The 26577-nt window shown below is 44.1% G+C and overlaps 1 protein-coding gene across 1 annotated transcript in view; it reads left to right on the top strand.

Moving 5' to 3' along the window:
* Positions 1-4501: 4501 nt before the first annotated feature.
* The window catches only part of PARVA (parvin alpha), a 166358-nt gene continuing 144282 nt past the window's right edge, over positions 4502-26577 (top strand). The window contains exon 1 of the mRNA XM_081543111.1: positions 4502-5055. Coding sequence (XP_081399237.1) covers positions 4809-5055 — 247 coding nt within the window. The 5' untranslated portion in view covers positions 4502-4808. The remainder of the gene's footprint in view (positions 5056-26577) is intronic.

Below are 26577 nucleotides of genomic sequence, written 5' to 3'. Positions count from 1 at the left end.
AAAGTACTCATTTTGATGAGAAAATAGGCACAGAATGATTAAATTATAAAGATATTTGGCTGATGAATGGTGGTTTGAACCCCAGATCTTCACCATGACATGGTCTTGCCTTGTAAATCACAAAGCCCTACCTGTTGGAACTGTTGAGGAAAGATGAGGGGACTAGGATAGGAACAATGCTGGGTGGCTGAGAGCTGCACATGCTTAGCTAGAAAAATGGTCCTCTGTAGGAAGGTTTGGAGGCAAAACTGGCCTACTTGGAATGGATTTTTGAGTAACACGGGCCATTAGTCATCAGTTTCATCTTTCCCAAGGGTTAGATGATCAGAACAACTCAACTAACAGCTAAATCAAATGTGGGAGTTGGAGAAGGAGACGATAGAGATAAAGGGGAGCTTCCAGAGCATGCAATCCCATGGCTTCATTTTTAAAAATCACCCATTTTTATGATGTGTGTAAATTGTTATTGAAGTAAAATGTACATAAGGAAAATTGCTCAAATTATTAAGTAAATGCTCTACGAATTTTCAGAGTAAATACACCCATGTAACCAGTATCCAGATCAAGAAACAGAGCATCACCAGTTCCAGTAGCCTCTCTCATATTAATATCTTCCCCCCTGCCCTGTTATAGACACTATCCCAAGCCTAATCATTAACCTGACTCTAACACCAGAAACTAGTTTTGATATTTTCGAACTTCATATGAATAGAACGATACAGCATATGTTCCTTTATGTCTGAATTTTTTCACTCAACATTATGTTATGAAGGACATTTCTATTGCTGCTTATAGTTGCAAACTGTTCATTCTCATTGCTGTATAACATTCCATTTTCTGACTATTTCAATTTATCAATTCATCTGTTAATAGGTGTTTGAATGGTGCTGCTATAAATTTTCAAGAACATGTATCCAGGTAAACAAATGTGCTCATTTTGTTGGGCATAATCCAGGTTGAAATTATTGATGATAAGGAAAGTGGGATGTCCAGTTAGTAGGAACTACCTTGTCTTTACTTTATTGATTATGGAAATGAACGTACAGAAAGGGCAGATATTTGTCCAAGGTCATCTAGCCACTGAGCCAGGACTCAAATGTGGGTTCTTTTTTCCCAGGGCAGTTGGCTTAGGTCAGATTTTGAAGAGAGACTGACTAGAGAGTTAGTAGTCTCACAGAAACACACATGTAACTTATGAGCCGTCCTCATCATCTAACCACTGGATAAGATGAAACCAATGACCAAGCATGAGAGGGGCAGCTAGCTGGTCAGTGCAGCCATGGTTGTAAAAGCCAAGTGAGACTGGAGTGAGCTGGTGCAGGTCCTTCTTTGCATCTTATTAATCAAACAACAGCCTGTGGTGTATGTCCCTGATTAAGCTAGATTTAAATTCAGTCTACTTCAATGCCAGGCACCATGCAAACTGCCTTCCAATACATTACCCGATTTAATTTTGAACAACTTCATATCATAAGGATATGATATCAAATTCTGGCATATGAATTGCCAGAACAATTCATATCCATAAGGACTATAAAAGAATAATATCAAAAGAGAGTATATGAAATCTATAAGCAAACCACAGTAATTTAGAATAGTGTTTTTCAAACAATCCACAGTGAAGGTTCAATCCATTGCAGATCAATATTTTTGTAAAATACAATAAAAAGGAATAAATGTAAAACTGCACTGTTAAATTGTATAGAAGTTTCTGAACACTCTCAGTTTCTATCTTTAGATCAAGGACTAATAGCAGTTTGCAGACAATACTGGTCTTTAGACTACAATTTGAATAACACTGATTTATATATAATTTACCATCCACTCCACTTGGGCTTTCAAGAGAGATTGAGAATTATTTAAGAGGTAAAAAGTTTGAATAAAAAAACAGCTGCGCGATTTTGAGAACTTGGAGGCCATTCATACCCGTATAGGTTACTGTCACATTAACAGGACTTTATTAGTCCTTGCCTTTATCAACATAAACTATTCCAAAAAATTCTTGCACAGAAAGATAAAAGGTACAAATAACTTCATTGTTTAAGGACTTCCTCCACAATCTCATTGAAATGAACATAAAACTCTTAAACTTTTCAATAGATAGCATTAAAGACTATTTACTCTCCAAGACACTTTGAAAGTCTTACCTTGTGTCCACCAATCCTAAACTAGTTTATCACAATCCTTAGTCAAAATTAATCAAACACTTCCCTCATTGAAAGACCTGACCTAAACCAGATCTCAAAACTTATAAATATCCCTACTCTGCTCTTCCTCGGTCCAAGATGCTGCTAAGACTCTACCAAGGTGGGACTCTCCTTATTATCACATACAGTGAACTCAGCTTTGCCTTATAGCTTATTTTGCTGGTATTTCCTGGGAGCAAGCATCCAATAATAAAAACTTTCCTTTGTTTCTGCATTTAGTCTTGCTCAGTCATTTCAAAACCTCAGTATGTATAAAAATTACCAAAGAGGATTGCATATACAAAAGCATGCATGAGCAGTTAAGAGATCTCCATGTACAAATCTGAGCACGTTGTATTTAGAACTTAAGCCCTGCATGCAGAGATTAGCAGTTGGTAAAGAATAGAGAACCACAGAACTTTTGAGCTAGAAGTGATTCTAGATGCCTGAATATCAGTACCTGAATCAACTCCACCTGATGTAATTAATCCCTATTTAAAAAAAAAAAACAACCCTATCCCTGGTTTCACTTCAGATGTATCAAATCAGAATTTCTAGAGCACAATCAGGTTTGGGAATCATTATGCTCTCCTACCACATCATTCTGTAGATGAAGAAAGAGACTCGGAAATGGATGTAAACTTGTCCAAGATCACACAGTTGTTGTGTGTCTCATGATTCCTTGATAAGAGTTTCGAGGATGGAAATCAGACTTTGGAGATGTTGAGATTGCCAAATCCTAACCACTAGACCACCAGGGAGCATTTGGAGATGTTGATAAATGGAATATTTCCTGCCATATCATTAAACAAGGATGTCACAGTCACCAGCAATTGCAGCCACACTGATGGTGAGAGGGTGAGCCCTGAGGGAACTCAGGAAGGAAAGAATACCTGCCTTCTAGCAGCCATCAGACTGCAGTCACTTCCTATGGTGGGCTCTGAAGAAGCTCAGTCATCTAGCAGTATCTACTAGATAAGAGGAGACAGATAAAGTATAATTTTCAAAATAGGTAAAATTATGACTCTTAAGCAAAGACAAGAAGAACCCTGAGAATCTGTTGACCACCTTGTTAAATTTATGTTCTCAGGAATTGTTCGTTAATCGGCTCAAGCACAGACAGATGGGTTATTATAAGGCTTTAGGAGCATGTCCTAGGAAGGAAGCAGAAGTGTTCCTCCTGAGAACTACAGGTGGGCCCTCGAAAGAGGTTCTAAGTCTAGGCAGCTACTCTCAAGGTTCTTCATTATTTGGACCACAGGGTTTCTCCAACACACTTATTTGTTCCATTGTTTTGTTTCTCTATTCTTCATATGAGTGAGCGCTAAGTCACTTCAGTCATGTCCGACTGATTATGATCCCATGGACTGTGGCCTGCCAGGCTCCTTTGTCCCTGGGATTTTCCAGGCAAGAATACTGGAGTGGGTTGCCATGTCCTCCTCCAGAGGATCTTCCCAACCCAGAGATTGAACCTGTCTCTCTTATGTCTCCAGCATTGGCAAGCGGGTTCTTTACCACTAGTGCCACATGGGAAGTCCAGGCATCAGCCTCTGTGGCTAAAAATGGACGCCCCCAATCTGGAGTCTGCATGATCATCACTAAGTGCTGGAATTCTGACAACAGTGTCTAGCTTAGATCAGGTTCTTGTTGGAGACTATCTGATTGGCTGTTCTCCAGTCAAGCATTAGGGCCTTTGAATCATGTGATCACTCAGCATCAATCAGCTGTGGCTACTTGGAGGAAACAGTTTGGGGGGGAGAGAGTGTGTGTGTGTGTAAGATTCAGGCAGGGGAGTCCAAGTGAGAACCTCAACTTGGCCAAGCACTATAAAACGTGCCTTTAATCATTTCCAGCAAGAGCCCTTGAAATGCAGACATTTGTGCCACCCCCGTTAGCCCAAATAAGTGTGGTTGTCACTCTGTTGCTTTTAATTAAGGAACAGAAGTTGGGGGGGGGGTTGGAGCCCCCACAGGAGCCGACGACCGCATCTTCCAAATCATGTTTCCACCTACATTTGGAATCCTCCTTTGTACAAGCCATTGAACTGCTAGAAACACGGATGCCTCTAGGTGTTGACGAGTGCTCATGAATTTCAAACTTTTCACTCTAGGATGGGGTTGAAGAGGAGGTTGATAGCCATGATAAGAGCAGAACAGCTGGATGTGCTGTTCGGGTAGGGCCCGAATACATTTCGGTTCACTCGATTTCTTTCCGGAGCAAGCTCATTCTCTTTCGTGGGCACAAGAGATGGGCCTAATAACTACACTTAGAAATGCAGCAGGTGAAAAGCGAGCTCCTCACCAAGCAGCCGGGCCAAATCAGCGGGAGACAGAGTATCAGGTGCGGTCGGTTCAGCAATCACTGAACCCGGGGTTGGAGCGAGGACGTGTGCCGAGTGCAGAGCCGGGGAAGAGCGGCCTCCAGGCTCCAGGGCTCCCAGGCCGGGGGGTCACACACAGCGAAACAGATGAGACCCCACGTCCTGCCAGGGGCAGGTTTGGGGCATCGTCTCTGCTCCCAGCAGCGGCGGGCGCGGGCCCCTAGCGCTCAGCTCCTTGCAGGGCGGAGGGCGGCGCGAGGGAGGGAGAGAGGGAAGGGAAAGGCGAGCGTGAGCTGCCTCGAATGCTTGGAATAATTCCGCTTCCGTTTGGAAAGCCGCAGCCTCAGTCCCGCCGCGTCCGCCCAGCGCCAGCTCCGCGTCCCGACCGGCCCGCGGCTGCCCGCTCTGCCGCCATGGCCAGCTCCCCGCAGAAGTCGCCGTCTGTCCCCAAGTCCCCCACTCCCAAGTCGCCCCCGTCCCGGAAGAAAGATGACTCCTTCTTGGGGAAACTCGGAGGGACTCTGGCCCGGAGGAAGAAAGCCAAGGAGGGTGAGTACGGCCCGGGAAGGGCCGGGAAGCTAGGGGCCGGAGCTCTGGGGGTTGGGCGGGAGCGCGCCGCGGGTGCCCGGCGCCGGGGAGGGGGGCGCGCGGTGGCGCGGGCGCGCGCTGCCCGGGAACGTCTCGCTGGGCCAGTCCTCGCCGCCGCCAGGCTCGCTGTCGCCGGGGCGCTTGCGCTCCCGGGCCCCGCGGCGGTCGGGTGGGGCGGCCCGGGCCTGGGATCAGGAGGCGCCCGCGCTGGGCCAGGGGCCGAGGAGGCGGCCGGGCCCTCCAGCCCGGTGGCGGCGGCCTCCCCTAGGCCCGAAGTCCCCGCCTTCTCCGCGCCGAAAGCTGGCAGTTCCCCAGTTTCTGCTGAAACTTTTCTGGGCGCCGTTACTCTCACTTTTTGCCTTCATTGGTCTTTGAAATCAGATCGTTTCCTAGTATGCGGTTGCAGCCTTGGCCTCCTGGAGCTCTCATCCGTTCCCAGGGCCAAGCCGGGCTTTGTAAATGTGTAGATCAACACCAAATATTTGTTGAATGAATGAGTGGAGCGGTGGCAGTCTTTAGTGGTCCCACCTTGTGAAAAATGATAAACTCGCACCCTAGGAGAAAACCTCGATTAGACACACACATACTGTAGCATCCTGGGCTCTGACCCTTCTGTGAACTCAAGAGTTAAGGCCTCTTGCAAAAACCATTTCCTTTTTCCCATCAGGGTGAATTGAGGAGAACTTACATTTTTCCAGGACAGTTTACATGTAAAATATTTTGTCCCGTGGGCAGATTTTGCATCCTGTGTTTTTTTTTTCTTAATTGAAGTATAGTTGATTTACAATACTGTGTTAGTTTCAGGTGTACAGGATAGTGATTAAGTATTTCTGCGGATTATATTCCATTATAGGTTACTTCAAGATAGTAGGTATATTTCCCTGTGCTATACAATAGAACTTTGTTGCTTGTCTATATGTAATTGTATCTGTTAATCCCATACCTCTTATTTGTCCTTCCTCCTTCCCTCTCTGGGGCTTCCCAGGTGGTTCAGTGGTAAAGAATCCACCTTCCAATGCCGGAGATGCGGTGTAGGGAAGATCCCCTGAAAGAGGAAATGGCAACCCACTCCATTATTCTTGCCTGGGAAATCCCATGGACAAAGAAGCCTGCTGGGCTACAGTCCATAGTGTCGAAAGAGTCAGTCCTGACTTAGCATCTTAACCACCGCCATACTGTTTTCTAAAGCCGCTGCACCAATTTACATTGCCACCAGCAGTGTACAAGGGTTCCCTTTTCTTCACATCCTCTCCAACATTTGTTATATGTAGCACTCTGATTGTTGTTTTGAGCAATGAAGTGACAGTTTGGGAAAAGGCCTAGTGATTGGTGTGTAGAAGTTGCTTAGTTAAAAAAAATTTTTTTTCAGACTCCTCAGTGGTTTGGGAATAAACCTTTTTAAGTTAGTGATGGTGATATGTAAAATAAGTTTCATGTTCCTGTCTTAAATCATGAAAACTCAGTGTTGAGAATTATCAAACATGACACAGAGAACTAGACTTCTCATCCTCCATATTGAATTGAGAAGCAGCAAAACACATCCTCAAAAATATTTCCCTGAAGTGTGGTTACTTTGGTAAACCATTGTGTGAATAGTGTGCTTTTGTTGTTGTATAGTCACTAAGTTGTGTCTGACTTCGTGACCCCATGAACTATAGCCTGCCAGGCTCCTCTGTCCATGGGATTTCCCAAGCAGGAATACTGGAGTGGGTTGCCATTTCCTTCTCCAGGGGATCTTCCTGACCCAGGGATCGAACCTATGTCTTCTGCCTTGGCAGGCTGATTCTTTACCGGTGAGCCACATGTATTGTGCAGTTGGTAGCAAACTGTGAAACCGTGGCTTCGGGAGTGTTTTTCTAGGCTATCCCTGTAACTTTTTCCTATGGTGTTCTCAATATGGGCTCTCCAGCTTGAGACTGGGCAACTCAGAGTTACTGAAGCTCACGACCTATCAGAAGTGCTCACCCCACTTTGCCAACTCTTTAGAAAAGTTTGTATTGAGCCCAAAGTAGGTTTCTCTGTATCTGCTACTGTTCTGTTCATGCAGCCAGGAGGAGTAGGATGGTGGCTCTTCACTTTCTCCAAGTGGACCTGCTTTGTGGAGTCCCTTGACCCGTCCAAACATCCTCTTTTCCTGTAGCTGGTTCTTGCAGATGAACTTCATGGCCCTCTGGTTTCCTGTCTTTTCATTTTCAGTCAGAGTCCCTACAGGAAACACAGGAACAAATTAGTTGCGATTTTAAAACTAATGTGGTAAAGAACCTTCTGTGTAGGTTCTTAGGTTCGCCTTTCAGTCTACTTGCCAAAGGGCTACTTTTCACCTTCCTTCCTCCAGATCTGTCTTCAAGACTTGCTCTTTCCAAGAACACCATCTTGAATGATATCTGCCAGCTGAAGGTGCCCTAAATTAGTCCTGCAGCAATGGTTAGTCCTTTATTTTATCCACTTATTTATTATCCTTAGAGTTTTTATATTTTGTCTGATGCCCAAACTGTACCATTTTGGCTCCCCTAAGCTGTCCAGGATAACTGGGGAAGTAGATGTTTGGTTTCTAGCATGAGAGGAAGTCTCAGTATTGCTGAGCAACCCTTCTCTCCTAATCAGCTTGCATCCTCATTTTCCAACAGACCTGTTTAAACCTTTGTCACTCGGGCTCTTCCCCAGACTTTGAGATAGAAAACTCAGTGCCAGATCTAGACACGCACCCTTCATCCACAATTTTTGTTAAGGAGATATGTTAGCATTGCTTTGCCATTTTCCCAGAGTATTACAAAAAGCTCTCTGCATCGCATGCTCCCATGTAACTTGCACCTTTCTGGTAGGACAAACAGGCACTGTGCTTGCAAATTTCTCCTCTGACACCACTCTTATGAAAATAATAATAAATAATAGCTAATGCCCTTTGAGAAAAAAAATTAAGTGCCAGAACTTTTTCAATTTTCTTCACACTCCCTACCCCCCAGTCCCATCTATATCTAAATCTGTCCTTTCCTGTTCCCTTCTGTCTTAGTCCCTTCCAAGGAGATCCCTTCTTCCCTTGCTCAGGAGGCCCTTCATTTCCATTCTTCCCAGACTCAGTGTAGCCATACCCTTTTTCTCATACCCCCAGTCTTTTTCATGCTGCTTAATCCCCCTAACACCTGCAAGTGTGCTTGAGTCTTTGCCATTTGTAGACATTCTCCCGATGCTGGTTTCCTCTCAAGCTGTTCACCAGAGGCCTTGGAAGAGCCATCTGTACTGGCTTCCCCTTTCTTAGCTCCTGGTCACTTCCTGATGCCCTCTACCCATTCTTTCAACAATTATTTATTGAGCTGCCTACCATGTGCCAGGCATTGCGCTAGGTACTGGGGTATGGCAGGGAAAGAACACACAAAATTCCCTGCCCTCACAAGCTTGCTTTCTAGTAGGGAAGACAGATCACAAACAAGACAGTGAGTGGATAAAATTTGTGTGTTATATTATAATGGTGATTAGTGCTGTAAAGCAAAATAAAGCAGGGAAAGGGGAGATGGAGTGTTATGGGGTGAAGGGGGAGGGATGGTTGGCAGTTTTAAGTAGGGTGGCTGGAGAAGGCCTCACTGAGAAGGGTTTACTTGGGTAAAGTCCTGAGGAAGTGAGGGAGAGCTGTATGTGTATCTTGGAGAAGAGCACTGCAGGTGAGGGAATGGCCGATTCTAAGACCCTGAGATGGCAGTGGGCCTGGTGTGTTGAGGACAACTGTGGAAAGTGGTGAGGTCTCAGGGGTACTTACAGTGAGGGTGGGGACAGGCTGTGTAGGGTCCTGGAGGCCTTTACTCAGAGTGACATGGGAAGGTCTTAGAGATTTTTGTCCTGAGGAATAGCATGATCATGCTTCTGTTTTAACAAGATGGCTCTGATGGTGATAAGTGGCTAAGGGGGCATGGTGGCAGCAGGGAGATGATCTAAGAAGCCACTGTAATGATCCAGTTAAGACATGGTTTGGTGCTGAGTGGTAGCCGTAGAGGGGTGAGCATTCAGTTCTGGATATAGTTTGAAAATATAGTGGATAGGATTTATTGAAACACTGGAAGGAAGATGAGAGAGTACAATCAAGATGACTCCAGGGTTTGGGTTTGAACAACTGGAAAGATGGAACTGACTTAGCTGAGTTGGAGAATTCTACAGGAAGAGCTGGTTTGGAAAGAAAGAGCAGGACTCTGTTTTGGATCCATTTAATTCAAGGTGCCTCTTGGACTTCCCAGAGCCCATATTGAGTTCACAACTGGTTTTAGGAGTCTAGTCAGGAAAGGGATCTGGGCTGGAGACACTCTGTGTAGGTGTATTTAAAGCCAGGAGACTGAATGGGATCATCAAGGAAGGAGCATGGGATATACAAGAGGTCTAAGGACTCTCTAACATGTAGAAGGTGAGAAATGCAGAGGAACCAGCGAGAGAGGCTGGAAAGGCGTGGCTAGCGTGATAGGAGGGAAAATGGGAAGGTGTGGACTCCTAGAAGTCGATTGGAGAATTTATTTCCATGATTTACACTTCACTGAATTAATGCTTTTGAACTGTGGTGTTGGAGAAGACTCTTGAGGGTCCCTTGGACCTCAAGGAGATCCAACCAGTCAATCCTAAAGGAAACCAGTCCTGAATATTCATTGGAAGGACTGATGCTGAAACTGAAACTCTAATACTTTGGCCGCCTGATGCAAAGAACTGACTCATTGGAAAAGACCCTGATGCTGGGAAAGATTGAAGGCCGGAGGAGAAGGGGACGACAGAGGATGAGGTGGTTGGACGGCATCACCAACTTGATGGACATGAGTTTGAGCAAGCTCCAGGAGTTGGTAATGGACAGGGAAGCCTGGTGTGCTGCAGTCCATGGGGTTGCAAATAGTCGGACATGACTGAGTGACTGAATTGAACACTTCACTGACTAATGTCTCCAGAATCCACTGCCTCCTTGTCAATCCTCATTCTACTTGGGCTCTTGGTGGCGTTCGTATTATTCAACTTTTTCTTTCCCTTAAAATTCTCTTCTCCCTTGATCTTATCCACAATGAATTGTTCCCTGTGCCTTTATTTTGTTTTGTTTTTTGGACTCCTTTTCAGGCTTTTAGTATTTGTTTACCTCTCAGTAGCATTTCCCAGGGGACCTGCTTTGCTCTCTCTTTCTGCCTTCCCCTCCATGGATTCTCTTACCTAATCCCATGGTTTTGGCAACCATCTGCCAATTGGTGGTTCCCCAATCCACATCTCAAATCCAGGTCTTTCACCCGTATCCAGATTCATCTTTCCCCTGTCTCCTGGGTGTGTCAGGGATCCTCAGACTCGGCATGCCCATGATGGAATTATTATGTGTCCCACTTGCCCAGATCTGCTTCTTCTCTTTCATCATTCCTCCAGCTCAGGTGGAAATGTTGCAGTCATCCTCTGTTTTAGAGGTCAGCATCTTTCTTTTTAAGAGGCAGATAGTAAATATTTCAGACGTTGCTGGCCCTCTGGCCTCTATGCAGCTCTGCCTGTGAGGCCACAGATGATAGATAAATGAACAAGTGTGGTGTGTTTCAATAAAAATGTAGTTATGGACGTTGAAGTTTCACATAATTTCATAATATTCATATTTTTCATAATTAATTCATAATTTCATAAATTATGAATTTTACATAATTTTCTTGTGTCACAAAATGTTCTTTTGTCCTTTTTCAGTCACTTGTAAAATGTGAGAACCATTCATAGTACTGGGGCTGTGCAAAATTAGATGGAGACTGGATATGGCCGTGGGCAGTAGTTCACCTCCCTCTGTTCTGTTTCATCCCCACATCCAATCGTCTCTCATGAAATCCTGCTGATTCTGCCAGCTAAATATTTCTGTTTTAATTCAGACCTCATTGTCTTCTTTGGGATTGCATATTTTGTTAAACTTGAGCATCTTTATTTTCCACCTAAAGTATTGCCGTATCCACTCCCCTAGTCTCCCTGTCTCTGATCCTTTTTTGTTCAATCCACCCATCATCCTTTTGCCGATATGTTGTTTTATTTTTAAGCACAAAGATAAAATCTCCCCAACAAAGTCCTTAGCATGGCATTAAGTCCTTCACAGTTGCTCTGTAGTCTACCCTCTTTGTCTTAGTCTTCTTTATTTCCTTTTCAAGAAGTCTCCATTTTAGCCATATGAAACTGCTCTTTATCCCCCAAATACGTCATGTTCTTCCACATGTTTGCACCTTTACACATGCTGTTCCATGTTTCTGGAATGACCTTCTTCCCTTCTCTATGCAACAAACTCCTATTCAATCATTGAGACCCAATTCAGATATCCTGTCCTGCTTGAGGCCCACTATAGATCCGCTAGGAAGAGTGAGATACTTCTTTCTCTGTGATTCCATACTACCTTGTCTGTGTATGGTGGCCATGCTGCATTACCACCTTTGTGGCTGTGCGTGTCACGGTATGATGAGAGTTCTCCTGTGCCCGTCCTGCCTGCTATAGCATTTAACACATAATGATATTGTAATCTCTGTGGGATGAATTTCCCCCTATTGGTGAAAACAGCCCACCACTAACTGGCTGTGTAATTTTAGACAAGTCTCTTCCCCTTTGCTTGCTCATTTCTAACGTACGTGATTAGGCTAAGTAACCTTTTGGGGCCCTTGCAGGTCTGGTATTCTATGACTTCTGAGCTCTCATTTCACCAGACTTCTCTCAAATTCAGTTTTATTGTCTATGTAGGGTGGTCTGGGAGTGACATCATCACAAAGACCTCTTTCTTTCCTCCACTAATGAAGGCACCTCTGTGTCGGGAGGAGGAGATGGAAACCAGGATAAGTGGGCCGCAGACCAAGGACACCTCCATATTAGGAATCTGTCTCCTTGTCTCAGGGAATATCTCCATTTGGTTAACAAGCGCAGTTCATAATTATGTTTTAGCCATTAGTACAGGAGGAGAGATGAAATCCTGTAAACATTTGTTAAGTGTCTAAAATCTCCACTCACTGTCATGGAAAAAAGAACACAGTTGGGGAAAGAGTTACGACAATTTTAATAATAAAAGACTTCAAAAATACTTTACAAAATAAAAGTAAAATCCTTTAAAAATGTAAACATTCTGTTACATGTTCAATATGTTCCATAGCTTTGCAGTCAGTGAGAAGCCCAGATGAGGCCTTTCCCTGAGGACCAGGGCCCCCAGAACAAGGTGGCCTCATTCTTTCTTTTCCGTCTTCTCTGTAGACTCCAGAGGGCAGGCGTTGTTTGTTCTGCTCACATTGTACCCCTTGTGCCTGGCACAGCATTGGCACTTAACAGGTGCTCTGTAAATCAGTACTTAACTACCTGAACTGTCAGTGGGAATAAGATGCCCGGGTTACTTTGAACTCTGCTCTAAACTTTGATGACTCTTCTGGTGCTGATTCCACCCAGGCCTTTACTTCTTGCCCTGTGTGTGGGGGATGTGGGGGGCAGGGGGAGGGAGCTTAGAAAACAGCCTTCTCCCTCCCCTCAGGAATCTCTTTACCCTTTTGTGGGAAGACGTCACTTAGCTCTGTTATTTCACAAACACACAAAGGCCCCTGAGATTGGAGGAGTGGGTCCTAGAACCCGTGGGCATGGATTGGTCAGTGGCAGCAGGGAGCCTGGGAGGAGGCCCACTGGTCAAGGGTGGTGACGAGGCCAGTGTTCTTTGTTTTCAAACAGAAAAGCTTGCTTTGTGGAAATGACATTTCACATGTTCATGTTAAAGCGCTTAAATGAAGAAAGACGAGGAGAAATAGCCTATTTGCAAAGTTTGGGGAAGATGAGAGAAATGTTCGGACAGAAGCTCTTGCAAGAAGAGATTCAGAATCCCTTTCATTCTGCCGAGTCAGCCCCGTCCCCCTACCCTTTTAGCTTCATTTACTCACTAAGTGCAGAACTCAGGCAATCTGAAAATCAGCCAGGGCCCTGCCTCGATCACTGCTTCTCAGCAAGGGAGCTCCAGCACGACAACTCCCCCCACTCCAGCCCACCAGGAGAAGGAACGTCCCTGAGCCCGGCCTCGCCCCCCATCACGGTCACTGCCACCTCGTTAGGGCCCGGGACGGCTGTCTGCGTGGTGTGCGGTCACTCTCGCACTCACTGAAATCTGGCTCTATTAGCATTTCTAAGTGATAATTCTGTTTTCCCTGAACATACTCGCCTGCCGCAGCCTTAGAGAAACCCGCTTGTAACTAGCGTCATTGGCTTTCCTTCAAAGCAGCCTTAGGGAAATGCTAGGCCACGGATAGAAGCAGCAGTGAGCTTAATCAGTTTAAACAGAAGTACTCTTAACTACCGCACACTCTCGTGGGGGAAGGAAAAAGAAACCAAATTACTTAGCTCTTGACTTTTTAAATAAAAGTTGTTTTTTTCTTCTCCATTATAAAATTGACCTGTGCTTATGGGATTTATGGAAACATAGAAAGAGAAAACAATCATGCAATGTTCTAATTCTCAAAAGCAATCACTATTAGGATTTTGGTTTATTTTTTCTATTTTTTCCTTTATAAATTTTTTTTTTTTTTACGATTGTAACTGTACCATTTCTGTTGTTTTAGTCGCTCAGTCATGTCTGACTCTATTGTGACCCCATGGAAGCCCATACCATCTTTATTACATAGATAAAAATTCTGTATCTTTATTTTCATTTATCATAAATATTTTTCATTTTATTAGATTTTATTGAACATGCTTTTTATTGGTGCATAATATTGCATTCATAATAGTGAATATCCTATTTCTTATTTAATCATTTCTTTTGGTGCTCTTTATTTTTCTAGAAATAATGCATAAATTTTTTTTTTTTTTTTTAATATTCAGGATAATTTTTTGCCTGGACAATGACAGGGTCAAAGGGTAACAGTTGACTTGTGTACCATCAAGAGTTTGTAATTGGTAACCAGGTGACATGACTGCTTTTGGATCTGGTGGCCTTCCTGGTAGTTTGCTTGAAAGTGAAACCAACATTGTTAGGCTGAAATATTCTGGTCCTGGGTGGACCAGTCACCTGTGGGATGGGGTGGGGTGGGGTGGGGTGGGATGGGATGGAATGGGATGGGATGGGAGAGTAATAAGTCAGGAGAGCACAGGTTTCCAGCCTGGCCACTAACATGTACAAAGTAAGCTCTACTAGAGGCAGGTCTTCATTTCAGAACATTCTCTCATGGCCATTCTTCATGCTTTTGTGGCCTGGCCCATCACCCCCAGTGCTCTTCCTTCTAACACGACCCAAGGAGGGGCTGCCTTGGGAATAGTCATCCTGGAAGTCAGAGCTGTCACTTTTTGTCCCACTCTGAGCTCTCCCCAGGTGTGTGTGAGACCCAGTGGAGGTTTGTTTAAGAAGTTCCTCCTTCCCTTGATCACTTCCTATCACCTCCTAATCTCTGAATTCTTGGACTTAACTCCCATTTTGGTGACCATAGACAGATGGGAGGAAATCAAGACAGTGGGCTGAATGCTACAGCAGATAGATTACGGTCGGGGTTGAAGGGCCTTTTAGGAGACACGGTGCTTCAAGATGCCGAAGGAAGAAACCTATAGGCTGACAAGAGAAGGGACGGGATTTGGGGGCCTTCGGAGTTTCAGGTTGGATTTTGACAGAATGGGCTGGGCCGTTGCTTCTGGGGTTGTTTCCTCAACCTGCACAGAAGGCAGTAGTCAGGTGTCCCATTTCATCTCCTAAGAATGGATCGGAGCCAGTTGGAGCACATAGTTATCACACCTACCACCCTAGGGGGTATTTCTGGGAGTCACTTGTGGAGGCAGGCACCCACCCTTAGTAGTGATGTGTTGTGGGCATTTATTTCACCACTGAGTCATATCCTATTCTCTTCACTCATCCCCTTATTGCTTTCAAAATCCAGAGGCAACTCCCCTCTTTATGCTGTGGAAAACAACCTGACACCAAGGAGCTGGGGACCATGCAGCAGATCTCCTGGGGATGAGGATGTTGGATGACAAATGGGCAAGGCTACCAGCCTGTATGTGCTCCCTCAGTGCCATAAACTCAGGTTGCAGGGTTCCCGATGACCCTAAGGGGCTTCGTGGAGCAGACCCTGCATTTGTTTTTTTCCAGGAAACATTTATCGGTAGAATAGTTAATCTGCCAATCACAGTGTTACATTGACTTTTCATTCAAAACCATTATTCCTAAAGCAGTTTTTGTGTTGGCCAACATGACTTTGGCTATGGGGCGTGCTGGGAGGGAAATGCTTCCTGTGGGGAGGGGAAGTGAGAGAGGAGTTCAGGAAGAGGGTCTGCAAGCCCAGTCACCCAGTTTCGGGGGCAAGGGCACTCCTGGTCTGTTGCGGTACGCACTGAGGTGGCAGGATACAGAGATTCTTAGCATCCGTTGGGTGTCTGAGTCCTGAATTAGGGAGGCTCATCCAGATCAGGTCTGTGATTCAGGGTCTTGGCGATGGAAGCTGGAGGAACTTGTGTGTGTTAGTTGCTCAGTCGTGTCTGACTCTTTGTGACCCCATGGACTATAGCGCACCAGGCTCCTCTGTCCATGGAATTCTCCAGGCAAGAATACTGGGGTGGGTTGCCATGCCCTCCTCCAGGAGGAACTTAAGCAGGCTAGTCGGGACCCTGGCTGAGGAGGTGAAGAGCAGAGACAGGCTAATGCTTGGTGTGGACTCAGGGTTCACCACCTCCCCCAGAGTAGAGGTAGGTGGGGGAGGCTGCCAAAGCTCACAGGACACCTGGGTTTTGCCTCGCTTACCTCCCCTAGACTCCAGGCTGGGAAATAAACTTTCCTCTTGGGGTGGGGGAGAGGGTTTCTGACTTAACATAAGGCTGAGCTATCCTGGGCTCCCAGCCCCGGTGGGCAGAGCTGCAGATGACAGCTAGTTAATGATGACAGTTGGGAGAAACAGGGGCAGTCAGAACTGACAGTTTTAATGCTATTTGCAAAAGGCAGAAGGGTAACAAAATTCCATCTTAAACAACTCACGATACAGGCAAGTCCCGAAGTAGCCCCTTGCAAGGAAGAGCAGCTGCCTCTTGGCTGAGGGTGGCGAGGCTCAGCAGCCCCTCCAGCGCACGTCTAAGCGCCTGGAGAACAGCATGATCCCTTCGCCTGCTTTTCCTCCACGCCTGTCATTATGGTAAATTACAAGGCTCCCATGATGGTTGGGAGAGGCAGGTTGATTTTTTCCTTCTGCTTGTTACTGTGCTGAACTTGGCCGGGGTGAGGGGCACCCAGATTTCACACCTTGTAATGGCCCTGCCAGGGGTGGATGTTAGCACAATTGGGACCTGACACTTCAATAAATCTGAGACATTCTGCTGCGGAGATCAAAGTTCAGGATTGCTTAAATTGGTGTTGGAGCAGGTGGGAAACAGGAGTCCAGGGCCATGAATTAGATAGATAGCAATTGTCATTCAGTTTTTGAGGCTTGAACGTCAGCTTTTCAAATGATACGACATCAATTTAAGTAATTTGGGCTCCCAGCTACCTAGCCCTTTCAGTATTTCTGGTTCTTCGAAGTGTGATTCATGGTCTCGCTTATGTTCTTAAATGGAAAAAAAAACCGGAAACCAAACAAATAAAACCCCAAACACATCTTGCTTGTATCACTAGGGTTGGACAGTTGTGTTGGATTATCAGTTTTCATGGGAGCGTGGATGACAATTTCATCTCCTACCTGGATGTGCTGGTAACTGCCCAAGCTACCGTGACCTCTCACCTGAGCTTCAGACTCATTAACATGTGTGGGTCATGGCATTGTAAATTGTGCACAGCGATGCACCTGGATTTTAACACAGGCCACATAATTGTCAAAGGCTTCTGATGAGGTGAGAAAGTGCTCTGGTTTCTGATGACAGCTCGAGTCCAGAGGAGAGGTGGTCGGGTTTATGTGAAAGAGTGGGCACTTCAAAAAAAATATTGCAGCTTTATTGAGATACAGTTAACCCATTTAAGTGTATAACTCCGTAGTTTTTAGTATATTCAAACTTGTACAACCATTGATACAAACAACTTTAGAACATTCTCACCACCCCAAAAAGATGCCCTGTACCTGTTAGCAATCTCTCCCCTTCTCCTCCCCATTCTCCTCCTCCCAGGTAACCATCAATATAGTCTGTCTCTCCAAATTTGCCTGTTCAGGGCATTTCATATAAATGAAGTTCTGTGATATGTGGTCTTTTGTGATTGACTTTTTTCACTTATTTTCAAAGTCCATCCATGTTGCAGCTTGTATCAGTACTTTATTCCTTTTTATGACTGAACAATCTTCTATTGCATAGATATACTACATTTTGTTTATCCATTCATCAGTTGATAGACATTTGCATGGTTTGCACTCTTTTGGCTGTTACGAATAATGTAGCTGTCAATTTTCAGACTAAGTTTTTGTGTGGGCATGTTTTCATTTCTCTTGGGTATATACCTAGGAGTGCCATTGCTGGCATTTATGCTGACTCTATGCTTAACATTTTGAAGAACTGCCAGGTTGCACCTCTTTACCTTTCCACCAGCAGTGTATGAGGGATCTAATGCCTCCACATCCTCACCAGCCCTGGTTGTTATCTGTGTTTTTGACTGTAGCCCTTCCAGTGAAGTGGGTCTCATTGTGGTTTTCATTTGCATCTCCCTAACGGCTAATGATGTTGAGCCTCTTTCCATGTGCTTTTTGGCCATTTGTAGGTCTTCTTGGGCACTTAGGCTTTTAAAATTCCATAGAGTTAAATGCGCATCTCCTTTGTCCTGAGCATGATGGGAGTTCTGCCTGCTCATGCAGAAAGGGAAAGCCTAGCAAAGTCTCAATGCGGAAGTCTCAAAGCGGAGAAGGCAATGGCAACCCACTCCAGTGTTCTTGCCTGGAGAATCCCAAGGACGGAGGAGCCTGGTGGGCTGCCGTCAATGGGGACGCACAGAGTTGGACACAACTAAAGCGACTTAGCAGCAGCAGTAGCAGCAGCGAAGTCTCATCCTCCCATTTTTTAGATGTTGGCTGGGAGCCCAGGAGACATGCCGCATCTTGTACTAGGTGCATCTTCATCTTCAGGATGACTGTACTCCTGAACTATTTCCTGTGAAGCAAATTGTCATCATCCTGTTACACCGCTGATTTGCATTATTAAATGAGAAATTGTTTGGCTGGAATACAATTTTAGCCCTAAATTGTTAAAGAAAAAGTATGCCAGAAAACCAGCAAAGATTTAGAACATGTCCATTTAAGTGAAATGTGGAAATTCTTGGTATTACACCATTACTTTTCAAATAATAATATTAACATAACAATGAGAACAATTATTTAAGTGCTTCGTGCTGTTATGGGCCAGGGAACGAAGTAGATGCTTTACGTATATTAACTACTTTGATCTTCCTAAAACCCCATGAAACAGGTATTATTAGCATCTTTGCCCATTTACAGATGTGGAAAGTAAGGGACAGTTAGGCCAGGTAATTTGCCCATGGTCAAGGCTAGTGTACTCCTTAAGGTAACACTAGCAGCAGTGATAGATAAGCCCCCATTTCTCAGAAGCTTAACATTGTAAAAGCGTATTTCTTGTTTATAGTAGAACCCAATGGCAGCGTTCTTGATTCAATTGCCCTCCACAGGGTCATTCAGCGATCCCAGACCCCTTACCCCTATGGCTCTGCCTCCTCCAGGTTCTTTGAATCCTCATCAATCAGCCAGTTGGTGAGAGAGAGAACAGGACTGCAGTGGGAGGTTTTTATGGGTCAGACACCTACATGATCACTTCTGTCCACTTAGCACTGGCCAGAACTCAGTTATGGGGCCATACCTCCATGTGAGAGAGGCCATGAAACAGAGTTGAGTTGTCTGCCCGGAGGGAAAGGAAATGAGCTTTGGCAAGTGTATCCGTCATTATGCCATTGCTAGGAAGTGGAACCAAAGACTGACTCTACCCCAGCGCGTTCTACCTCCTCACCATGAACAGTGGCTCAAAGCCTGAGAAAAATGTGGTGGACTGCACCAGTATTTTTTCTGTTTTCTTCCCACCTATAACTGTATGTGGCTGCCTGGTTGCTGTGTCTGGGAATTCTGTCAAAGCTGCTATCTTCAGAAAACAATAACCATGAGAACAAATATTGAGTATTTGTTCCAGATATGGCTCTATGCATTTTACATGTTCTGCTTTATTTAATTGTCACAATTACCCAGGAGATAGGGAATTATTATTGGTCCCATTTTCCAGGCAAGGAAGCTGGTTATGTGTCCAAGGCCACAAAAGTAAGCAGTGTCTCTGGGCTCCGAAAGGCCCTTACACAAAACCCCACGGAACAAGGTGGGGGCTGAAGGGAAGAGAAGATGAGAAAGCCAGACACACTGTAGGTCTCACTCAAAACGCAGCCAGAACCTTGTTTGGATCTTGCTTCAAACAAAGCAGCTCTCTAAGTCATTTATGAGACAGTTGGGAAAATGTAAACACTGGAAATGTGATGACACTAAGGAATCATTCATTGTTAATTTGTAGGATGGCTATGTTAAAAAAGAAAAAACACCTTATCTTTTCAAAATACATCCTGAATGTTTATGGACAACATGATCAAATGTCTAGAGTTTGCTTCAAATCATACAATGTTGGTGGAGAAGAAGTGACCATGAGTTGCCAATTATTGTAGGATGGTGATGAGTCCATGGAGGATTGCAGTACTAGCCTCTCACTTTGGAGTCGATTTGAAATTTTCCATAATAATTATAATAAAAAAGAAGACTTTGAATCAGACTTTAATGAACGGACTTTCTGCAGCCCCCTGGATGGTAAATGAAGCGCTGAGTGAGGGTGGGCTCAGAGCACTAAACCAGTTTATTGAAATCCAGCTGAGCGGCCTGGGATGTTCTGTGGAGCAGGCCTTCCAGGGCCCTGGGAGCCATTGGCTGGTGTTTGAATTGTGATTTGAGATAACACCCAGAGGCAGGATTTAGTGCCTGGAGAATGGAGCTTCTGAAAATGAGCCCCAGGGCCTCCAAAAGGCAGGAGCACAGGCTTCCTGGGCGAGGAGAGACCAGGTCAAAGTCAGGCTCTGCCCTGGCCAAATGGCCTCAGATACACAGGCTTCTTATGCAGCCCGTGATGAATATCTTGCTGAAAGGTACAGCTTGGCCCCAGGCCCCAGCTGCACTTTAATTAAACGGTGAAAATCCATCAAAGACGCGGCCTCCTCAGCCGGCCTGTTCTCCGGAGTCCCAGGTGAAGCCAGCTCTTGGCTGGCCGTGGGCCAGCAGGAAGGTGGGCTGCTGGCTTTCCCAAGCCCCTGCCTAAAATCAACATCTACCGCTTAGCAACCCGGCTTCCAACTTGATGCAAATTAAGCCTGGCATTTGGAGATGGTATTAAATGTCCTAAATCAATATTCTAGAGGCAGGATCAGAACAATTAAAACCCTGATTTTCTCCCCAGATCATCGGTGTATTTATGAATATATAAGTTTTTCAGCTCACTTAAAGAACTTAGCAGGTTGGAGAGATGAGGGCCGGCTTGGCGGTGTTCTGAGCATAGTTTATCCCATCCTCAACATCTTTTCCTATTTTTTCACATGTCCAAGGTATGTCCAGCACAGAGTGTCTTTCATGTATGATGTTGCATTTAATCCTTGCAATAACCCTGGGAGATCCTGTCATGTCCATTTTATAGGCGGGGAAACTGAGGCTCAGAGAGGTGAAGTGACTTGTCTAAGGTCTCCCAGATGCTTGGTGGTAGAGCAGGGAGCATAATTTATTTCTTCATACTCAAATTCAGTGCATCATTCACTCTAAAACACCTGGCTTTTTCTGAACAGCTTCCGTGGCTTAGATGGTAAAGAATCCTCCTGCAATGTGGGAGACCCAGATCTGATCCCTGGGTTGGGAAGATCCCCTGGAGAAGGGAATGGCTACCCACTCCAGTATTCTTGTCAGAGAATTCCAGTCCATGGAATTACATGGACTGGATTACGATCATGGGGTTGCAAAGAGTCAGACATGCCTGAGCGGCTTTCACTTTTCTGAATAGTTTTTCTTTCACTAGTAATAATAATTAACAGTGATGAATAAAACAGTATCAATAGTAAGTGGCTAATGATTTACAGTTTCTCTGGCCTTAAAGGTGGTGGCAGCTTTTCTAGTTTGTCCATTTCTTTGTTCAACAAATATTTATTAAGAGGCAGCCTGGTAGGAAGGTTTCTGGCTCCAGAGCCTACCAGACTCCTTGCTCCTACTACACACTGGGTGTGTGACCAGGGACATTCTCTCTGAGCCCCAGTTTCCTCATCTGTGAAATGGGATGTTACTAGTACCAACTTCACAGAGGTGTCATGAGGGTTAAATGAACTGGTACTTGCAAAGTGTTTAAAGTGGGGCCTGACCCTCAGGGGGCATTCCATACATATGAGTCCCTGGCAGACACTGTCAAGGCCATAGAGATAGCTGTGTCTTGTCTCCCATGGAATTTACCTCGTATGTATAGCCAGATGATATTATTGCTTCTGTTTTTATTAAACTAAAGATATTTATGATAAAAAAATTCAAAGAGGCAAGAAATATGAACTGGAAAGTAAGGAAGGGCCCATTTCTTTTCCAACTCTCAGGCTTTCAAGTTAATAGTGTATTTGATGTTGATAGTGTAATATCAGACAGTCTCTTATAAAGCATATATTTATACTGTCTCTGGAATAGCACTGTAAAGAGCATTCAGCAGTCAGTTTATACTTTTCACATACCCATTTATCTTGAGTATCTTTCACCTATGGATTTATCTCATTTTTTAAATAAACATTTTTATGTACTGTCTGGATGTGCCGCTGTTAACATTTAAGCAGTTCCCTATCAATGGACATTTAATATTTTTGTAGTATTTTGCTACTCCAAATGCTGCATTGTATAGGCTTGCAAATGAAAACATTCTGTATCTGTTTATCTGTAGTAAATTCTTAGAGGTGAAATTGCTGAGTCAAAAATTTGTTCTGTTTGAATTTTGTTGGTTATTACCAAATTGCTCACTAAAAAGGAAATACTTGGGAAGAAAAACGAAAAGTTGTCCTGAACTGTAGTTTTATTGGAAATGCTTTTCCTTGGCCATACAAATTCTCAGACTTCTGGTATAGATAGAATGTTCTGGATTTCAAGGCAAAATTCTGTATGTTCTTAACTGTCTACTCCCAGGCCCCCTATCCCTGTTCTCTGAGGGGAGGGTTTTTGTTTTCTCCCTTCAACTTTCAGGATAAATATGTAGAGATTTCACACTCTTCTGGAATGGATGCTCTATGCTGCAGAGGGCCCAGATTTCTCACTGGTGGAGAAAATCACAGGAGAGCATCCCCCAGCGAATGGCTGAAGCCAGGGTCTTGCTGAGCATCCCGCAAGCCTCCTTGAATCCCTCCAGACTCGGAAACAGCTGGGTCCTGCCAGTGTCCTTCTTTCTGCCTCCAGCCCCTACTGCAGGGAGAGATGGGACTAGCTAACAGATTGATTTCCTTTTAGGGATGACTGCTCCACCAACCCCCAGCCAACCAGGAGCAGAAAGCCCAGTGACGAAGGTAATAAATTGTATCCAGGACCACAGCGAGGAGGGGGAGTGAAATGACTCATGAGCCTCTGCATCCTCCCATCACATTCCAACAGCTGCCTTCCTCAGGGCTTAGGTCCCTCCCTAAGAGCAATACCCCGACCAGGCTGCAGAACACGGCCACTGTTGGCAGGCCTGGTTGAGGGGGACCCAGTGAGGGGGCCGCAAACAAGTCCTGGATGTTTCTTGTGGCCTGGTCTTTGAATAGGCTGGTGACCCTGGTTCCCCCTGGGAACAAGACCCAGTGTGTTTCTGCTCTCAAAGGGCTCACAGTCTAGCCTCTAGGGACCCCTGTCCTCCTGTGCCTAGCTCAGTGCCCTAGAGGGAGACACACCTACGAGCTTGGTGACCCCGGGCAAGTCACTTCATTTCTCTGAACCTCAGTTTTCCCCTCTGCAGAAAAGATTTGAAGAACTTAGTACCAATCTCTAATGTTGTTAATAGTGAATAAGCTGATTCATGTCAGAAACTTAGCTTGGGACCTGGCACACAAGCACCTAATATTAATTGTTATTATTAGTACTATTTCTACCGTTCTTCTTGACCCGTTTTGCAAATAAAACATTGGGAGATGTGTTTTGGCTGTACCTCTCACCCCTGCCTATGATTTGTAATAATAAGAGTGAACATTTATATAGAGCTTATTATGTTCCAGGGTCTTATGTGTGTTGACTCATTTAATTCTGCCAAACCCTATGAGTCACCATGAGATAGGTTCTATTATTATCCCCATTTTATGCATGAATAAACTGAGGCATGGAGAGGTTGAGCGACTAGCCCATAGCTGGTAAATAGTGGTGGATCCAGGGTTCAAACCCAGACTGTCAGCTCTGGAATCTTATCTTCCTAATCACTGTGTCTTCCTGCCTCCCACCATATGTTTATATATTTCTATAGGAAAGTTTTCCTATAAATATTTGGAAAATCTGAAATCTTATCTTCCTAACTACTGTGTCTTCCTGCCTCCCAATATATGTTTATGTATTTCTATAGGAAAGTTTTCCAAAGTTATAGCAGTTAAGTGGCATAAAACCTGTTTTTTTTTTCTTATAATAGCAATATAACATTATAACAATTTTGAAAAATGTAGAAGAGGAAGACAAAATTATCTACAGTGCTATCACCTAGACCCGTGGTCCATATGAAGGGCCAGTTCTTTCGTATTTCCAGTCCTCTGTGGACTGTGATGTCCCACCGTGTGTGACTACTGTGCAGCTTGTGTAACCTGGAACTTTCCATCCCCTTTTGACAGCATTCAAGCTGGTCTGCACCCTGTTCAACTCACAGTTCCATGAGACATATGCTTGATGTCACAGCAATACTAAATTGCTAAAAGTTTCCAAATGCACACTCTAAAATTATTTTCCTGATAGGGTAACATACAGTTCACAGACTGCTGCTGTCCTGTGAATCACACTGCAAATTGCATTGACTTAGACACTGTTTCCATTTTAGCATGTTTATTTCCAGAATTTTAAAAAAAATTTTTTAGTTTTAGTTTCTTCACACTTCTTTTTCTCACTGTATCTCCTGTTACAATGTTCACTATAAATAATTCTTGAATATAATCTTTAATGACCATGATATAATTATAATATTCCATCTGAATAATGTACTATAGATTACCAACCTAGTCCTTCTGTCATGTGGTTCGGTATATTTCCATTTATTTGCCGTGATAAAAGTATGATGTTGAACAGTTTTAGTCTAATTGCTTTTCCATATTTAATATTTCCATAAGGTAGATTTCCTAGAATGGATTTACTGGATCAAACAATATGAAACCTTTTCAATTTCTTGATAGTTATTACCAAAAAGGGATATGCAATATATGCTCCCAGCAGTAGTCTATGAAAGTGTCTGCTTAACGACATCCTTTTCTGCATTCGTAATTATAATTTAATTAATGAGAGCAACCTTAATTGTTTTTAATTTCTCTGATTACTGGTGAGGTTGAACATTTTCCATGCCTGTAGCCATTTATATTTCCTCTTTTGCTTTATACTTGACTGGGTACTAGAATAAAATGTTATTACTTTGAACAGATTTCAAACTACTTTGAATTGGAGGCCAAGTCAATCCGTTCAGAAAGTCTGTACTTGCTGATGTATGGTATCTCCTTTTTCTGGGACCTTCCTCTTTTCTCTGCTGCCAGAATTAGGGGATACTTTTATATGGTCTCGGTGGTCCCGTCTTTAGAATAAGCCATCTGAATTCAGACCGAATAGTACACATTGATAATGTAGCAAATATAAGGGACTGTGGTGCTTCTTTGTTTGATTTGGCCACGCAGTGCAATTTATGGGATCTTAGTTTCTTGACCAGGGATAGAACCTGGGCCTTCTGCAGTGAAAGCTTGGAGTCCTAACCACTAGCCTGCCAGGCAGTTCCCTATATGGGACTGTTATCTGGATGAATGTGTTCCCCCCAAATTTATATGTTGAAATCCTAACCCACAAGTGGTGGTGTTAAGGGGTGGGGCCTTTGTGAGGTGATCAGGGAGAGGTTAGTGCCTTTACCGCAGGGGCTCCAGAGAGAGCCCTGCCTGCTGCTTCCACCATGTGAGGACACAATGAGGATGCATCAGCTGCACACAACCAAGCTAGTGCCTTGATCTTAGACTCCGACCCTCAGGACTATGAAAAATAAAGGTCTGTTGTTTGTAAGACATTCCGTACATGGCGATTTGTTATAGCAGCCCAACAGACTAAATTGGGGATATTTCTTGAGTATTTCCAATTTTTCCCTCAAAAATATTTTTTTCTTTTTTTTCTTTTCCTTTTGTTTCTGTGTGTGTGTCAAATTTGTGCCTCTTTTGTAAGTATCACATGCCAACTTGAATCAAGCAGTTTTTGAAACAACTAATCTGCTGGAATTTCTGACGTATTTTTGTTAGTGATGGGGAAAGTAGGAAGCATTTTTGAAATCTGGATGAGTTTAGGAAAGTCTAGATGTCTGAATACAAATATTTAACCATATTCCCATGTGCTGTGTGCTTTACTAGCAGTGTAGGCAAAGTGAGGCCTGAGGAGCAGTTCAGGCTGAGGTCTGGCAAAATATGGACCTGTGTTTCCCTTAAAGGGATTTGTTGAGAGCTCTTAATTAATATTGGGCTTCCCTGATAGCTCAGTTGGTAAAGAATCCTCCTGCAATGCGGGAGACCTGGGTTTGATCCCTGGGTTGGGAAGATCCCCTGGAGAAGGGAAAGGCTACCCACTCCAGTGTTCTGGCCTGGAGAATTCCATGGACTATATAGTCCATGGGGTCGCAAAGAGTCAGACACAACTGAGCAACTTTCACTTTCACAGTTAATATCAGGAGATATTTGTCAGTGAGACAGTGATTTCTCTTGTGTGCTCTTTCAAAATCTGTGCCAATGGCAGGTGTCACAGTGGTAGTGGCGCCAGAATATTCCACTGCAGGTGATTCTCATCTTAACAAACCTCCAGTCCCCTTCCAGGGTTGGTAGATATTTTTAAGGAATGCAAAAGACCCTAATTGGGACCTATAGTTACCATAAGGGCAAAAAATTTTAACTAGCTAAAATACATAGACATTAAGAGAATTGAGAATGGAAGTTATTTAATTTCATATTTAGGAAAGCTATTAATAAGCATCCGCTCAAAAAAAAAAAATACACAACCTTCAAATTAGTTTAGAAAAAGCTAGGTTAAAGGAACTTCTTTTCTTCCTATCAGGGCTTCATACTCTCTGAATTTCTAAAGCAGGGGCTAAGTGACATATAGGATACAATGTGTATAAAACTTTTTGCTGTAGGATCCTACTTTTCAAGAAGCATCTATTAACCTCTTGCAAAATAGGTGTTCTGCAGCACACATCATTCAGTGGAAAATGCTGCAGCTGCCCAGCATCTGTGGCATTGATGTTCACGTTGATCATGAATCTTTGAAGCTGGTAATTGTTGTGCTGAATTATATAGGATCATCTGGGAAATGGTATGGGCTTTCCTCATAGCTCAGTTGG

This window comes from Giraffa tippelskirchi, chromosome 11 (genome assembly GCF_054371585.1).
Source record: "Giraffa tippelskirchi isolate mGirTip1 chromosome 11, T2T-mGirTip1v1.2.pri, whole genome shotgun sequence".
In the NCBI taxonomy this organism is placed as follows: Eukaryota; Metazoa; Chordata; class Mammalia; order Artiodactyla; family Giraffidae; genus Giraffa; species Giraffa tippelskirchi.
This window is presented reverse-complemented; position numbering and strand designations above follow the sequence as displayed.